The 18,221-nt window shown below is 42.8% G+C and overlaps 1 protein-coding gene across 5 annotated transcripts in view; it reads left to right on the forward strand.

Annotated features, from left to right (window-relative positions):
• The window catches only part of LOC122934330 (zinc finger protein 260-like), a 45,825-nt gene that overhangs the window by 21,710 nt on the left and 5,894 nt on the right, over positions 1-18,221 (forward strand). For 4 of the 5 annotated variants that reach the window (XM_044289720.1, XM_044289721.1, XM_044289722.1 and 1 more), the window contains exon 4: positions 2,251-2,353. In XM_044289720.1, coding sequence (XP_044145655.1) covers positions 2,251-2,353 — 103 coding nt within the window. Of the gene's footprint in view, positions 1-2,250; positions 2,354-8,760; positions 8,882-18,221 lie in introns of those variants that run through there. The other variant, XM_044289724.1, reaches the window with a different exon arrangement.

The following is an 18,221-nucleotide window of genomic DNA, read 5'->3' on the forward strand; positions in this document are numbered from 1 at the left end:
GTTGAAGGACTGCCGTTTATTTCCTGACTTTCTAGAAGCGAGCCAGGCGCAGGAGGAAGGGTTTGGGGGTGTTTTGAGTTTATCCCCCATCTCTCCTCCTGGGTGAAGTGAGTATAAACCAAGTTTTATATTATAGATTTGGTTTACATACTACTGGCTAAATATTTACAATTTATTTTATCTATAGTCTGATAAAATCATGCTATGAATATCACCTTTTATAAAGAATTTTACATTTAGAATTTCCGTTGACTACTAACGGAAGAGTGGCGCCTCCTTATGGGATAAAAACCTTTTTTCTCAAACTATCAGTGAAGCAAGCCATCATTAGGCTGAAAAAACACAACAAACCCATCAGAGAGATGGCAAAAACAACTGTTTGGAACAGTCTTAAAAAGAAGGAACGCATCGGTGAGCTCAGCAACACCAAAAGACCCAGAAGACCGCAGAAAACAAATGTGGTGGATGACCGAAGAATTCTTTCCCTGGTGAAAAAAACAACCTTCACAACAGTTGGCTAGATCAAGAACACTGTCCAGGAGGTAGGTGTATGTGTGGCAAAGACAACAATCAAGAGAAGACTTCACCAGAGTGAATACAGAGGGTTCACCACAAGATGTAAACTATTGGTGAGCCTCAAAAACAGGAAGGCCAGATTAGAGTTTGCCAAACGACATCTAAAAAAGCCTTCACAGTTCTAGAACAACATCCTACGGACAGATGAGACCAAGATCAACTTGTATCAGAGTGATGGGAAGAGAAGAGTATGGAGAAGGAAAGGAACTCCTCATGATCCTAAGCATCCCACCTCATCAGTGAAGCATGGTGGTGGTAGTGTCATGGCGTGGGCATGTATGGCTGCAATGGAACTGGTTCTCTTGTATTTATTGATGATGTGACTGCTGACAAAAGCAGCAGGATGAATTCTGAAGTGTTTCGGGCAATATTATCTGCTCATATTCAGCCAAATGCTTCAGAACTCATTGGACTGCCCTTCACAGTGCAGATGGTCAATGACCCAAAGCATACTGCAAAAGCAACCAAAGAGTTTTTTAAGGGAAAGAAGTGGAAGTCAATCACCTGACCTGAATCCGATTGAGCATGCATTTCACTTGCTGAAGACAAAACTTAAGGGAAAATGCCCCAAGAACAAGCAGGAACTGAAGACAGTTGCAGTAGAGGCCTGGCAGAGCATCACCAGGGATGAAACCCAGAGTCTGGTGATGTCTATGCGTTCCAGACTTCAGGCTGTAATTGACTGCAAAGGATTTGCAACCAAGTATTAAAAAGTGAAAGTTTGATTTATGATTATTATTCGGTCCCATTACTTTTGGTCCCTTAACAAGTGGGAGGCCCATATGCAAACTGTTGCAATTCCTACACTGTTCACCTGATTTTGATGTAAATACCGTCAAATTAAAGCTGACAGTCTGTAGGTAAAGCACATCTTGTTTGTTTCATTTCATTCCATTGTGGTGGTGTATAGAGCCAAAATTGTTGGACTTGTGTCAATTTGCCAATATTTAAGGAACTGACTGTAAGTGCCCTCCTTCCCTCCACTTTATCCCCTTTAAAGGGATCTGGACTTTGTTGCAGGGGAACCACTAGGCTGCTTCACTTGAAATGACTGGTGACCCACGGGGTCAGGGAAGGCAGAATACATGCCGTCCGATAAATGGCCCATTGTCAGGGCAAGCAGCTCAGGAACAGAATAGAGATCAGGCAAGGGTCAGGTCAGGCAGCAAAGGGTCCAATCTAGAAGTCAGGCAGAAGTCTGTACACAGAACAAGCTTTGCATGAAACTAGCATACTAGAACCTACTGATCAGGCGCCTTTCCATGGCTTGTAGAGATCAGAGTGCGTGCATGCCGACCCTATAAGGGCCAGAGATAGTGTGTGTGCACACATGACCTATGGGCAGAGAAGGTCATTATCGGCAGGAAGCAGGCCTCAGCTTGTGTGGGAGGACAGCGTTATTCCAGCAGCCGGGACCACTGGGAAGGGAGAGAGGGATGTCTTTGGGACTGGACCGCTGGAGCCCTAAAGCTATGGAGCAGGTAAACCAGGCATCAGGCGTGCCCACCAGGAGGAAGGAGAGGAGCTATAGGCATGGACCGCTGCCATAGCAGATAACTCTGCTGTCATTTCATCACTTATTGTCATTGTAATTAATTATCTTTTCTGGTGACATCAAACATTCCACACGACTTCTCCATCAGTCTGCTGACTTTTACAATTTCTGTTTCGCAGTTTTTAAATCTGGGTATAGATCTGACCATTATTAAGGCTGAAGATACATATGTGAGGGGTGATGAGCAGATCATAGAGGACATTCCCACAGGTAACCACCCAGGTGAGTAGTAACCACTACATAAAGCAGAGAAGACTCACAGATTCTGCTCCTTCACTGGCTACTGATGACTCATTGTATAGTCAGGTAGTGGTGGCAGTTTGGGGGTCACATATTGTACTTTCCGACAGGTTTTCCTTTATTAGCACACAATTGTTACCGATACCAGGTGTCCCACAGTATTGATCAGAAGGTTGGGATTATCACCCATTCTTATAACTTCTATGAACCCTCTTTCCGTAGTACTTAGAGGCTTTACTGACACTTCTGAATTTTTGGGAATAGGAAAAGCCTTATGGTAGAGCCGAAATAAAGAGCCACCAATGAACAGTAGCCGCTGCCTGTCTGACCATAAAGATCTCACAATGTTCTGCCCTAAAGAAGTAATCAGAGGAGGACAAATCCCCAGTGGTCAGTGACAGCTTGCTGGCCATTCTGCTCCCCCCTTCCTGCTGAAGACTTCAATGCTATACCCCACTCTCCCCAGGGGCTCTGACCAATTCCAGTATATGGGGCACCAACATATCTCATGGCAGCTGTTAAATGGTCCCTTGTTGACACCTCAGAGAACAGTCACAGTCCCGGTCTGACAACATATAGGATTATTGTATGTGCAGAGAGGTTTTATAGGGGAGCAGTTCTCTAGTTTCCTTACACCGTGTGTTATCGGGTTCTAGACCTAAATTGTAAACCCACAAAATGGTATCAATAAAACCGTCACCTCATCCCGCAAAAAAATTAGCCCCTATGTAAGACAATCGCCCAAAAAATGTAAAAAACTATAGCTCTCAGAACATGGAGACACTAAAACATAATTTTTTTGTTTCAAAACTGCTATTATTGTGCTAAAGTGAAATGCATAAAAAATAAATAAAAAAAACACATATTAGGTATCGCCACGTCCGTAACAACCAGCTCTATAAAAATATCACATGACCTAACCCCTCAGATGAACACCGTAAAAAAATCTATTTTTGTCACATTACATCACTAAAATTGCAACAGCAAGTGATCAAAAAGGCGTATGCCCCCCAAAATAGTACCAATCAGACCGTCACCTCATCCCGCAAAAAATTAGACCCTACCTTCAAATTCGACATGGCATCTAAAAACCAGTTCAAAATCTGCCTTCCAAAAACCATATGGCATTCGTTTCCTACTGCGCCCTGCCGTGTGGGCGTATAGCAGTTTACGATCACATGTGGGGTGTTTCTGTAAACTGCAGAATAAGGGTAATAAATATTGAGTTTTATTTGGCTGTTAACCCTTGCTTTGCTACTGGAAAAAAATGAATACAAATGTAAAATCTGCCGAAAAAATGAAATTCAGAAATTTCATTTCCATTTCCCATTAATTCTAGTGGAACTCCTAAAGGGTTAACAAAGTTTGTAAAATCAGTTTTGAATACCTTGAGGGGTGTAGTTTATAGAATGGGGTCATTTTTGGGTGGTTTCTATTATGTAAGCCTCACAGAGTGACTTCAGACCTGAACTAGTCCTTAAAAAGTGGATTTTGGAAATTTTCAGAAAAATTTGCTTCCAAACTTCTAAGCCATAAAATAAAATGTCATTTTCAAAATGATCCAAACATGAAATAGACATATGGGAAATGTAAAATAATAACTATTATATGAGGTATCACTAACTATTATAAAAGTTGCGAAATTTGAAAATTTCGGAGTTTTTCAAAATTTTGGGCACATTTGGGATTTTTTTCACAAATTAAAGGTGAAATATATTTACTCAATTTTATGAAGTACAATGTGTCACGAGAAAACAATCTCAGAATGGCTTGGATAAGTAAAAGTGTTCTGAAGCTATTACCACATAAAGTGACACATGTCAGATTTGTAAAAAATTGCCTGGGCAGGAAAGTGAAAACAGGCCCGGGGTTGAAGGGGTTAATGCTTTTCCAGGCCTTTATTGCAGCGGTTTTCAGTTGCTGTTTGTTTGTGGGCCTTTCTGTCTGAAGTTTAGTCTTTAACAAGTGAAACGCTCTATTGGGTTCAGATCCGGTGACTGACTCGGCCATTCAAGAATATTCCACTTCTTTGCTTTAATAGACTGCTTGGTTGCTCTGGCTTTATGTTTTGGGTCATTGTCCATCTGTATTATGAAGCACCGACAAATCAGTTTGGCTAGATTTGAGCACACAGTATGTCTCTGAAAACCCCAGAATTTATCTGGCTGTTTCTCTCTTGTGTCACATCATTATTAAACACTAGGGACCCAGTGCCACTGGCAGCCATGCATGCCCAAGCCATCACACTGCCTCCGCTGTGTTTTACAGATGATGTGGTATGCTTTGGATCATGAGCTGTACCGTGCCTTCGCCATACTTTTTTCTTTCCATCATTCTGGTAGAGGTTTATCTTGATTTTCATCTGTCCAAAGAATGTTCTTCCAGAAGTGTGCGTTTTTTTTGTTTTTTTTCTCATTCAAGATTTTGAGTTTTCCAAGGTAAATAGGACAAAAGCACTGAAGCAAAGCTGAACATACAGCATGTGGTAATCAATCAAAAATAACGAATATCAGTTTCCAAAGTAGATAACATCAGGGAATCCACCCCTGAATCAAAAACGCATACAGTAAAAAAAAAAAAAAAAAAAAAAAGGAATTGGAGAAAGGGACATACAATGGAGACAACAGGGGAGACACACAAGGAAGAAAGGGAAAGGGGAGGGGCAAGGAACATACATGAACGCTGGTTACAAGTGTGCATCCCGGTACTCACTGGAGGCGCGAAACGTCTCCCATGGGCTCCACGCCTTCACAAAACAGGCGACGTCTAGTGGGGAAATGCAGATTAGGTCCTCCATCCTTTGGTGGAGAGCAATTTCCTCAAACCACTCCAGTTTTGGCAGCTTGAAGCATATATTTCAAGAGGGAGGCCTTATAGGCTGGGATGGTGAGGTCAAAGGCGAAGAGCAAGAGGGATTCGGGGGTATTGGGAATGGGAATCCCTGTCACTTTGCGCACAATAGAATGCACCGAGTCCCAGAAAGGGCGCAGGACAGAGCAATGCCACCAGATATGAATCATGGTGCCCTCCTCTGATGAACATCTCCAGCATCTGTCCGGCACAGACGGAAACCACTTCTGGAGAAGAGCGGACACTCTGTACCACCTAGAGAGGATCTTGTAGCTGGTTTCCTGCGCTTTCGTGGAGATCAGCGCCTTATGAGTCAGAAGGAAGGCTCTCTGCCATTGGGAGGGGGTGAGTTGGACACCTAAATCAAGTTCCTACGCCGAGCAAAAGGGAGGAGGACTGGAGGAGTGTTGCTGAATGAGCAAATTGTATATAGTGGAGATGTCCCTGAAAACTGCTGATGGAGCCAGGCACATTTGCTCCAACTTAGTGAGGGCTCTGGATAGGTCATGAGTTCTGCGCAAGATTGAATAAAAATGTTGAAGTTGGAGGTGCTCAAAGGTATGCCTGGGGCGAATGGCAGAGGGTTCTAACAACTGATCAAGGGGTTTCAGCGAGGACCCATGTAAAACATGGCAAAATCGAAGAGGGCGCGTGCTAGTGCCTGACAGGAAGGTACACGAGGAGTGCCCCGGTGGAAAGTCAGGATGGCCTGTAATTGGGGTCAGGGGACCTTTAGTATCGATGAGCGAGTGGGGATTACGTGCGGAGCCAAGTATTGCCAGGGTGTATTGCAACCGTGAAAGATGGGGTTGGTGCGGGGACGCTGGGCGATCCTATCAACCAAGGGAGCGTCGAGGGTGGGATAGGTGAGGAGTCCCTAGCCATATGGACCAACGCCTTGCCGGAGTCTACTCTCAACAGGTCCAGTAACCTGGCATACGCCGCGGAGAAGTAATACAGTTTACAGTCTGGCAGACCCACCCCACCCATCTCCTTAGATCTGGTCAGTAGTTCATACCTTATCTGTGGTCTGCCCAGAGCCCATACAAACCGAGTGAAGGAGCGTTTCAGTTGCAACCAATAGGCCGCCGGTATACGGATTGGGACGGTCTGCAGGAGGTAGAGCAATTTCGGCAATAGGTTCATCTTGAGGATATTGACCCTGCCAAACCAGGAAAAGTCGCGGCGATGCCAAGACTCCAGATCCGCCTGGAACCGCCGGAGGAGCGGGGAGAAATTCAGCTGGAAGAGTTGAGAGAGATCCGCCGAAACTTTCATGCCTAGATATTTTATACCTGAAGGTGGCCAGGCGAACGGGAACGAAGTAAGGAGGGAGGGGGGGGAGCCCTCGGGGCAAAGATACGTTTAATGCTTCTGATTTGGACATATTTACTTTGAAGTTCGTCCAACTGCTGAAACGCGCGAGCTCGGGACGGGAGTGCGATACGTCGATTAGTTATGTATAATAGAAGGTCATACGCAAAAGCAGCGCACTTGTGCTCCGTCTTACCTATCCTGACTCCGGAAATATCCGGGTTCCCACGGATAGAAGTGAGAAGGTGTTCCATCACTATGACATATAGGAGAGGGGACAGCGGGCAGCCTTGGCGCGTGCCATTGCGGATGAGGAAGGGGTGGGAAAGCGTGCCGTTTATCTAACGCTGGCGGATGGGTGCTGATATAAACTAAAGATTTTCCCCAGAAAATCCTAGCCACACCCCAATCCCGAGAGGACGGATCGCCTGCCAGGAGACACGGTCGAAAGCCTTTTCCGCATCGAGGGACAAGATCATGAGGGGGGTATTGGCCCTTTTTGCATGGTGGATTATATCTAGAGTCCTAAGGGTATTGTCGCGGGCTTCCCTCCCAGGGATAAAACCCACCTGGTCGGGGTGTATTAAGTGAGGTAGGAAAGCGTTTAGACGGTTAGCGAGGAGCTTGGCAAATAACTTTAGGTCCACGTTCAACAGGGAGATGGGCCGATAGCTGGGGCAGAGATGCGGGTCTTTATCAGGCTTGGGAATGACTGTGATATGGGCCATGGTAGTTTGCGCCGGGAAGGGGCACCCAGCGGACACATTGTTAAAAACCTTTGACAGAAAAGGAGTGAGGGGGGCCGAAAGAGATTTGTAAAAACTGGCAGTGAATCCATCGGGGCCAGGGCTCTTGCCGCTTGGCATGTACTTAATCGCCTCCTGCAGCTCCATCTCTGTGAAAGGGGTGTCCAAGCTGGCACTTTGTTCAGCTGACAGTTTGGGGCCGCGAGGAGAAGAGCTGGAATGCAGGTCATCCGGCACATCCTGAGGGTCAGGGAGATTGTATAGCTGGGAATAGAACGACTGAAAGGAGGAGGCAATTTCCTCATTCGTGTGTACCATACGGCCCGAGGAATCTTTAACGGCCGAAACGTGGGAAGCAGCAATATGACCCCTGAGAGCTCTCGCAAGCAGGCGTCCGCATTTATTACCGTACTCATAGAATTTGCTACGGCAGGTCTGGACCATCTGTTTGTAAGACGCTTCCAGAAGGCGACACGCGTCTATGCGTGCGTTCTGTAGGTCACCAAGGACAGCTTGAGAAAGGGCTCGCTTGTGAAGGAGCTCTAAGGAAGCAACCTTCTGTAGGGCATTCTTCAGGGAGATGGCCTTTTCTTTTTTAAGGCGGGAGCCATGTCTAATGAGAGTCCCACGAAGGACACATTTTAAGGCCTCCCATTGCATGGGAAGGGGGGTTTGGTCTGAGGAGTGATCAGAAAGGAAGTTGGACACAGTGGCGTGGAGATCCGCAGCACATACGGTGTCCAGCAAAAGGTACTCATTTAAACGCCAGGTCCATTCAGTCCTGGCCAGGTAGGGGAGCACTAGAGAGCAAAAAACTGGGGCGTGGTCGGACCATGGGATATTGCCAATGGACGTAGAGACCAACCAGGAAAGGGCGGGTTGCTGGACTAGGACGTAATCTATCCTGCTATATGAGGAGTGGGGGGGGCCGAAAAAAAAAGGGAAAGTCTTTATCCGCCGGATGGTGAATACCCCACGGATCGCACATTTGTAACTGGTACAATGCCCTTTTAACCCGTTTAATGGCAGCGTAGGAAAGGGAAGCTTTACCTGAGGAGTTGTCGAGCGTGGGGTCAAGGGTCAGAAGTGTGCTGTTTTTTTAAGATTATTTATTATTATTTTTTTAGCAAAGTCCAATCTAGCCACCTTATTCTTGAGGCTTATGAGTGGCTTGCACCGTGCAGTGAACCCTCTGTATTTACTTTCATGCAGTCTTCTCTTTATGGTAGATTTGGATATTGATATGCCTACATCCTGGAGAGTGTTGTTCACTTGGTTGACTGTGAAGGGGTTTCTCTTCACCATGGTAATTATTCTGAAATCATCCACCACTGTTGTCTTCCGTTGGCGTCCAGGTCTTTTTGCATTGTTGAGGTCACCAGTGCTTTCTTTCTCAGGATGTACCAAACTGTAGATTTTGCCACTCCTAATAGTGTAGCTATTAATTTTTCGGATGTTTTTTTTTTTTTTTTTTTGCAGAAGAATGATCTCTTGTTTTTACCTGCATTAAGAGAGCTTCTTTGACCACATGTTTACTACTCAGCAAAATTTTCAAAATGCAAGCACCACACCTCAAATCAACTCCAGACCTTTTATGTGCTTAATTGAGAATAAAATAATGAAAAAAACAGTCTTTAAGTCAATTGTCCAATTACTTTTGGTCCCTTTAAAGGGAAGCTGTTACTTCTACTATGCTACCCTCACTGAGCGTTTCTAAATGTTCATTGTGTTACCCTAAACATATAAATTACACTTTTCATTTCATTTGCAGACGAATTCAATAAGTATTATGCATTTTTGTACTTCCCGCCTTTTATGCAAATTAACATAAGAGTCATATCTTACTTGTGTGACCAGAGAAGAGTCATATTTTTAAGCTCTGACTCATGTCACGTTTTTTTTTTTTTACACAATAAAAGCACACAGAGCTATGGGGACTGGATAATTGTGGATGTGCTAGCGGCCATCTAGCAACCCATGTCCTCAGCTCTATACCCAAATTCCAGGTGACAGGTTCCCTTTAAAAAACAGGGTGCCACATGTAAAGGAGCTGAAACTCCTAAACCCTTCATCCAATTTTAATGTGGAGCCCTCAAATGAAATCTAAAAGTCTGGACTATGTCCATTATATAACTGTAACATGAATATGTTTTAGTAAACAGGTAATACAAACTAAATTTGTGTCCGTTTCCAAATATATATGGACCTAACTGTGTGTGTGTGTGTGTGTGTGTGTATATGTATGTATGTATGTGTATGTGTGTATATATATATATATATATATATATATATATTATACAGTACAGACCAAAAGTTTGGACACACCTTCTCATTCAAAGAGTTTTCTTTATTTTTATTTTATGACTATGAAGGCATCAAAACTATGAATTAACACATGTGGAATTATATACATAACAAACAACTGTGAAACAACTGAAAATATGTCGTATTCTAGGTTCTTCAAAGTAGCCACCCTTTGCTTTGATTACTGCTTTGCACACTCTTGGCACAAAAATAAAAAAAATGAAAATCAGATTTTTTACCCCATGGAGGTCTGGATTTGGAGTCACACTCAAAATTAAAGTGGAAAAACACACTACAGGCTGATCCAACTTTGATGTAATGTCCTTAAAACAAGTCAAAATGAGGCTCAGTAGTGTGTGTGGCCTCCACGTGCCTGTATGTCCTCCCTACAACGCCTGTGCATGCTCCTGATGAGGTGGCGGACGGTCTCCTGAGGGATCTCCTCCCAGACCTGGACTAAAGCATCTGCCAACTCCTGGACAGTCTGTGGTGCAACGTGACGTTGGTGGATAGAGCGAGATATGATGTCCCAGATGTGCTCAATTGGATTCAGGTCTGGGGAACGGGCGGGCCAGTCCATAGCATCAATGCCTTCGTCTTGCAGGAACTGCTGACACACTCCAGCCACATGAGGTCTAGCATTGTCTTGCATTAGGAGGAACCCAGGGCCAACCGCACCAGCATATGGTCTCACAAGGGGTCTGAGGATCTCATCTTGGTACCTAATGGCAGTCAGGCTACCTCTGGCGAGCACATGGAGGGCTGTGCGGCCCTCCAAAGAAATGCCACCCCACACCATTACTGACCCAATGCCAAACCGGCCATGCTGGAGGATGTTTCAGGCAGCAGAACATTCTCCACGGAGTCTCCAGACTCTGTCACATCTGTCACATGTGCTCAGTGTGAACCTGCTTTCATCTGTGAAGAGCACAGGGCGCCAGTGGCGAATTTACCAATCTTGGTGTTCTCTGGCAAATGCCAAACGTCCTGCACGGTGTTGGGCTGTAAGCACAACCCCCACCTGTGGACGTTGGGCCCTCATATCACCCTCATGGAGTCTGTTTCTGACCGTTTGAGCAGACACATGCACATTTGTGGCCTGCTGGAGGTCATTTTGCAGGGCTCTGGCAGTGCTCCTCCTATTCCTCCTTGCACAAAGGCGGAGGTAGAGGTCCTGCTGCTGGGTTGTTGCCTTCCTACGGCCTCCTCCACGTCTCCTGGTGTACTGGCCTGTCTCCTGGTAGCGCCTCCATGCTCTGGACACTACGCTGACAGACACAGCAAACCTTCTTGCCACAGCTCGCATTGATGTGCCATCCTGGATAAGCTGCACTACCTGAGCCACTTGTGTGGGTTCTAGACTCCGTCTCATGCTACCACTAGAGTGAAAGCACCGCCAGCATTCAAAAGTGACCAAAACATCAGCCAGGAAGCATAGGAACTGAGAAGTGGTCTGTGGTCACCACCTGCAGAACCACTCCTTTATTGGGGGTGTCTTGCTAATTGCCTATAATTTCCACCTGTTGTCTATCCCATTTGCACAACAGCATGTGAAATTGATTGTCACTCAGTGTTGCTTCCTAAGTGGACAGTTTGATTTCACAGAAGTGTGATTGACTTGGAGTTACATTGTGTTGTTTCAGTGTTCCCTTTATTTTTTGCAGTGTATGTGTGTGTGTATATATATATATAATATAGAGATATACACACACACACACTGTATAAGCATGTAATGTGTATGAGTAATGCCCAACATGTATACAGTATATTCATGTAATTTGTGCAAGTGTCTATGTAGTATGTACTTACATGTGTGTAATTTAATAATGGACCTTTTATGTGTGTGAGTGAATCTATTTTATTATATAGGTTGGGATCACATCATGATTGTGATATATGTTTAATTTGTAGGTCCAAAAAACAAAGGGGTTGATTCCAGCTTTTGACGTATAAAAGGTATTCTTTATTCGGCTTGTAGTATTAAGATCCAACAAATGTCACATGGAGAGACACAGATTGTGACGCGTTTCGGGCTATAGTATTGAGCCCTTCATCAAGACAATACAGAGTGTACTAAAAACAACAGCTTTATATACAACACAAATGGGTTCCTCCTCCTTCTCTAATTGGATGAAGGTTGTGTCCCAGACCCAGGTGTTCCCAGATTGGGAAAACCCTTCCAGGAACACGTGGGTGGGGACGCAGCAATTCAAAAAATTAAACATTCAGAAACATATACTGGTGCACTACATATACTGCAAGGTTAAATCATGCTTTCTGTTCAAACCCTTCGGTATACATGTATCCAAAATGAACATCCAATATGTTTCCCTACGTAGAAGCTTTTGTTTGCGATCACCTCCTCTGACAGGTGCGGAGACAACCTCCACCCCCTGTACGGAAAACGCAGAGGTATCGCCCTTATGAACAGTGGCAAAATGCCTTGTTGCCGCTGAGACATTGCGAGACATATAATGAGGGACATCACTCAAATGCTTTCTTATGCGTACCTTTAAATCATTTGTGGTGCACCCCACATATTGTAGATTACATATTCTGCATGTTATAACATATACTACATGATCTGTATTACAATTAATATATTGTTTTAGCATATATTTTTTATTATTAGCCATAGATGTAACCTCTTTTGAGATATGCATATGTTGACAGCAGATGCATTTTTTGCTGCCGCATTTATAATTCCCGTTGGTTCTGGGCCAGGTGCTTATTCTAGGAAAATTTTCCCTGAATAGGCTTGGGGTGATTTTTTGGCCTACTGTATGGGCTCTTTTTGCTACACACCTTATCCCTGTGGATGCTATATTTCTCCATTCCTCGTTGAAATTCAGAACATGGAGATGTTTGCGTATGATTTTGCAGATTTTGAAATAATCTCTACTGTAATTTGTGGTAAAAGTGATGGGTTCTTCCTTATTGGTGATATTTTCTTTTTTATTCTTATTTTTATATTTCGTTCCATTTTTTCCCTCGTTCTCATTTTTGTCTTCTGTGTCTTTGTTCTTATTTTTATTAGTATTTCTTTTAGGAAAGATAAGGGTTTCTCTATTTTTTGATCTAGCAAAATGAATGCCTCTGTTTATACTGGTTTGGGTGTAACCTCTCATTTTCAGTCTGGCTGCAATATTTTGAGCCTCTCTTTCAAAAAGTTCCTGGGTAGAGCAATTCCTTTGAGCCCTTATCATTTCTCCCTTGGGGATATTTTTTAGGACGTGTGGTGGATGGCAGGAGGAGGCAGAGAGAATAGTATTGCCCGCTGTAGGCTTTCTGTGGGTATATGTAACCACCCTGTTGGTGTCATTAACCCCTTCCAGACACAGATCCAGAAAAACAATTTTCTCTGGATCGCTGGAAAAAGTGAGTTTTTTTGATGTGGTGCAGTTATTTAGATACTCTACACATTTGGCTATTCTCTCTTCGTCCCCCTGCCATACCCACAACATATCGTCGATATAACGACCATACCATTTAATGTCCTCCCTATAAGGGTTGTTATCAGAGAAAAGGAACCTATTTTCCCACCATGCCATATATATATTTGTGATTGACGGTGAGTATTTAGCTCCCATAGGGATTCCTGATTGCTGAAGGTAATATTTTTTATTGAACATAAAAAAAAAATTATGTCTCATCAAAAAATCTATAACCAAACATAAAAAATCCTGCAGCTCTAGAGTATAGTTGCTGTAGTGTTCTAAGAACCATTTTAAAGCAACAATGGCAGATTGATGGGGTATGTTAGTATATAAAGAGGAGATGTCTGCTGTTACCCATATAAAATCTTTATGCCAATCAAAAGAAAGAAAATTGCCCAGGACAGTACCAGTGTCTCTCAAATACCCCGGTATTAGTGGCACAAGTGGCTGTAATAGGGAATCTGCCCATTCCGATAAATTTTCGGAATAGGAGCCAATACCTGCCACAATCGGACGTAGTGGGGGAGGGAAACCTGGTTTATGGATTTTGGGGAGCGCGTGAAATATGGGTGTAATTGCATGTTCCACATATATAAATTCAGTTTCTCTTTTGGACAAAATGTCCAGGGAGTGGCCCCTGTCCAAAATTGCACTGAGCATTTTCTGACAAGGGAGGAGAGGGCTGCAATCCAATGTGAGATAGGTACTGGAATCTTTTAATAAGTCCAGAATCTGGTTTTTAAATAGTTCGCTATCAAGGATTACGACCGCTCCTCCCTTGTCAGCTCTCCGTATTACAACATCTTGCATATTTTGTAGCTCTATAAAGGCTTTGTGTTCATTTTTGGTAAGATTATTTTTAAACATTTTTTCGTCTGAATCAGCTTTCAAAGCACATAGATCCCTTTGGACCAAATCCTGAAACCTATCAAGAACCTCGGATCGGGACTGTATAGGGTAGAAGCTCTTATTAGAGGTTTTATATGTGGTAGATCTATTACATATATAGTCCCCATCCGAGCCCCCACACATCTCCTGGAGTGAAGAAATCTGCACCAGGTCAGCAAAAGTAAAACATGGACATACATTTTCAGTTTCATCATTATGAGGTACATTGTTTTCATTTAATACATTCTCTGTTTCAACGCTAGTGTCCTCATTAATAGACGAAAAATGTTTCTTCAATGTCATTTTCCTAGCAAAAAGCAGGCGATATCCGAGTCGCAAGAAATAGCTGATGATATACAAGTGATCAACCTCTCCTCAAAGCCCATCTCCCCTTCACAGGAGAGAGTTTTGAGAAAGGGTTTCTCTTTCTCCCCCTCCCGCAATTTTGATTTGTATCATACAATTATAGATGTCAACAAACTTGCTAGGAAAATGACATTGAAGAAACATTTTTCGTCTATTAATGAGGACACTAGCGTTGAAACAGAGAATGTATTAAATGAAAACAATGTACCTCATAATGATGAAACTGAAAATGTATGTCCATGTTTTACTTTTGCTGACCTGGTGCAGATTTCTTCACTCCAGGAGATGTGTGGGGGCTCGGATGGGGACTATATATGTAATAGATCTACCACATATAAAACCTCTAATAAGAGCTTCTACCCTATACAGTCCCGATCCGAGGTTCTTGATAGGTTTCAGGATTTGGTCCAAAGGGATCTATGTGCTTTGAAAGCTGATTCAGACGAAAAAATGTTTAAAAATAATCTTACCAAAAATGAACACAAAGCCTTTATAGAGCTACAAAATATGCAAGATGTTGTAATACGGAGAGCTGACAAGGGAGGAGCGGTCGTAATCCTTGATAGCGAACTATATAAAAACCAGATTCTGGACTTATTAAAAGATTCCAGTACCTATCTCACATTGGATTGCAGCCCTCTCCTCCCTTGTCAGAAAATGCTCAGTGCAATTTTGGACAGGGGCCACTCCCTGGACATTTTGTCCAAAAGAGAAACTGAATTTATATATGTGGAACATGCAATTACACCCATATTTCACGCGCTCCCCAAAATCCATAAACCAGGTTTCCCTCCCCCACTACGTCCGATTGTGGCAGGTATCGGCTCCTATTCCGAAAATTTATCGGAATGGGCAGATTCCCTATTACAGCCACTTGTGCCACTAATACCGGGGTATTTGAGAGACACTGGTACTGTCCTGGGCAATTTTCTTTCTTTTGATTGGCATAAAGATTTTATATGGGTAACAGCAGACATCTCCTCTTTATACACTAACATACCCCATCAATCTGCCATTGTTGCTTTAAAATGGTTCTTAGAACACTACAGCAACTATACTCTAGAGCTGCAGGATTTTTTATGTTTGGTTATAGATTTTTTGATGAGACATAATTTTTTTATGTTCAATAAAAAATATTACCTTCAGCAATCAGGAATCCCTATGGGAGCTAAATACTCACCGTCAATCACAAACATATATATGGCATGGTGGGAAAATAGGTTCCTTTTCTCTGATAACAACCCTTATAGGGAGGACATTAAATGGTATGGTCGTTATATCGACGATATGTTGTGGGTATGGCAGGGGGACGAAGAGAGAATAGCCAAATGTGTAGAGTATCTAAATAACTGCACCACATCAATAAAACTCACTTTTTCTAGCGATCCAGAGAAAATTGTTTTTCTGGATCTGTGTCTGGAAGGGGTTAATGACACCAACAGGGTGGTTACATATACCCACAGAAAGCCTACAGCGGGCAATACTATTCTCTCTGCCTCCTCCTGCCATCCACCACACGTCCTAAAAAATATCCCCAAGGGAGAAATGATAAGGGCTCAAAGGAATTGCTCTACCCAGGAACTTTTTGAAAGAGAGGCTCAAAATATTGCAGCCAGACTGAGAATGAGAGGTTACACCCAAACCAGTATAAACAGAGGCATTCATTTTGCTAGATCAAAAAATAGAGAAACCCTTATCTTTCCTAAAAGAAATACTAATAAAAATAAGAACAAAGACACAGAAGACAAAAATGAGAACGAGGGAAAAAATGGAACGAAATATAAAAATAAGAATAAAAAAGAAAATATCACCAATAAGGAAGAACCCATCACTTTTACCACAAATTACAGTAGAGATTATTTCAAAATCTGCAAAATCATACGCAAACATCTCCATGTTCTGAATTTCAACGAGGAATGGAGAAATATAGCATCCACAGGGATAAGGTGTGTAGCAAAAAGAGCCCATACAGTAGGCCAAAAAATCAGCCCAAGCCTATTCAGGGAAAATTTTCCTAGAATAAGCACCTGGCCCAGAACCAACGGGAATTATAAATGCGGCAGCAAAAAATGCATCTGCTGTCAACATATGCATATCTCAAAAGAGGTTACATCTATGGCTAATAATAAAAAATATATGCTAAAACAATATATTAATTGTAATACAGATCATGTAGTATATGTTATAACATGCAGTATATGTAATCTACAATATGTGGGGTGCACCACAAATGATTTAAAGGTACGCATAAGAAAGCATTTGAGTGATGTCCCTCATTATATGTCTCGCAATGTCTCAGCGGCAACAAGGCATTTTGCCACTGTTCACATAGGGCGATACCTCTGCGTTTTCCGTACAGGGGGTGGAGGTTGTCTCCGCACCTGTCAGAGGAGGTGATCGCAAACAAAAGCTTCTACGTAGGGAAACATATTGGATGTTCATTTTGGATACATGTATACCGAAGGGTTTGAACAGAAAGCATGATTTAACCTTGCAGTATATGTAGTGCACCAGTATATGTTTCTGAATGTTGAATTTTTTGAATTGCTGCGTCCCCACCCACGTGTTCCTGGAAGGGTTTTCCCAATCTGGGAACACCTGGGTCTGGGACACAACCTTCATCCAATTAGAGAAGGAGGAGGAACCCATTTGTGTTGTATATAAAGCTGTTGTTTTTAGTACACTCTGTATTGTCTTGATGAAGGGCTCAATACTATAGCCCGAAACGCGTCACAATCTGTGTCTCTCCATGTGACATTTGTTGGATCTTAATACTACAAGCCGAATAAAGAATACCTTTTATACGTCAAAAGCTGGAATCAACCCCTTTGTTTTTTGGACTTATCAAGTGTGGCTAGGTTCAAGTCACTTTCCTTCCGTGCTTCACGCAGGTGGTTAGAGGTGAGAGCTGCTAAAATTTTCTCTTTTTGCACATGTTTAATTTGTACGTTGGGAAAACTGCCAACATAAAAGGTAAATGTGTCCAGAGGCTTTTGGTCTCCACCTGGCTTATATACATCCATAATCCATACAACTATATCCAGTAAAAAAAAAAAGTTAAATGTCACTGTATGGTATCTGTCATATGCATCAATTCAATGTATACCTCCTGGGTGTATATGTTAGAGCCCATAAATGTGTTATGAACAAACCATTATATGTACAGTACATGCTGGTATTATTTATATGTATGTGGTATATGAGCAATAATATATTTACTACATAGTAACATAGTATATAGGGCCGAAAAAATACATTTGTCCATTGAGTTTGGCCTTTTATCCTGCAAGTTGATCCAGAGAAAGACAAAAACTGTGAGGTAGAAGCCAATTTTCCCCATTTAAGGGGGAAGAAAAATCCTTCCCGACTCCATTCAGGCAATCAGATAACTCCCTGGATCAACGACCCCTCTCTAGTATCTATAGCCTGTAATATTATTACGCTCCACAAATACATCCAGGCCCCTCTCGAACTCTCTTAGTGCACTCACCATCACCACCTCCTCAGGCAGAGAGCTCCATAGTCTCACTGCTCTTACCGTAAAGAATCCTCTTCTATGTTTTTGTACAAACCTTTATAGGCGCAGAGGATGTCCCCTTGTCACAGTCACAGTACTGGGGATAAATAGATGATGGGAGAGATCTCTGTACTGCCCCCTGATATCTTTATACTTAGTTATTAGATGTCCCCTCAGTCGTCCTTTTTCTAAAGTGAATAACCCTAATTTTGATAATCTTTCAGGGTACTGTAGTTCCCTCATTCCAGTTATTACTTTAGTTGCCCTCCTCTGAACCTTCTCCAGCTCTGCTGTGTCTGCCTTGTTCATAGGAGACCAGAACTGTACACAGTACTCCATGTGTGGTCTGACCAGTGATTAGTAAAGTGGTGGGACTATGTTCTCATCACGGGCATCTATGCCCCTTTTGATGCAGCCCATTATCTTAT

The sequence above is a fragment of the Bufo gargarizans genome, chromosome 4 (genome assembly GCF_014858855.1).
Source record: "Bufo gargarizans isolate SCDJY-AF-19 chromosome 4, ASM1485885v1, whole genome shotgun sequence".
NCBI classification, from domain to species: domain Eukaryota; kingdom Metazoa; phylum Chordata; class Amphibia; order Anura; family Bufonidae; genus Bufo; species Bufo gargarizans.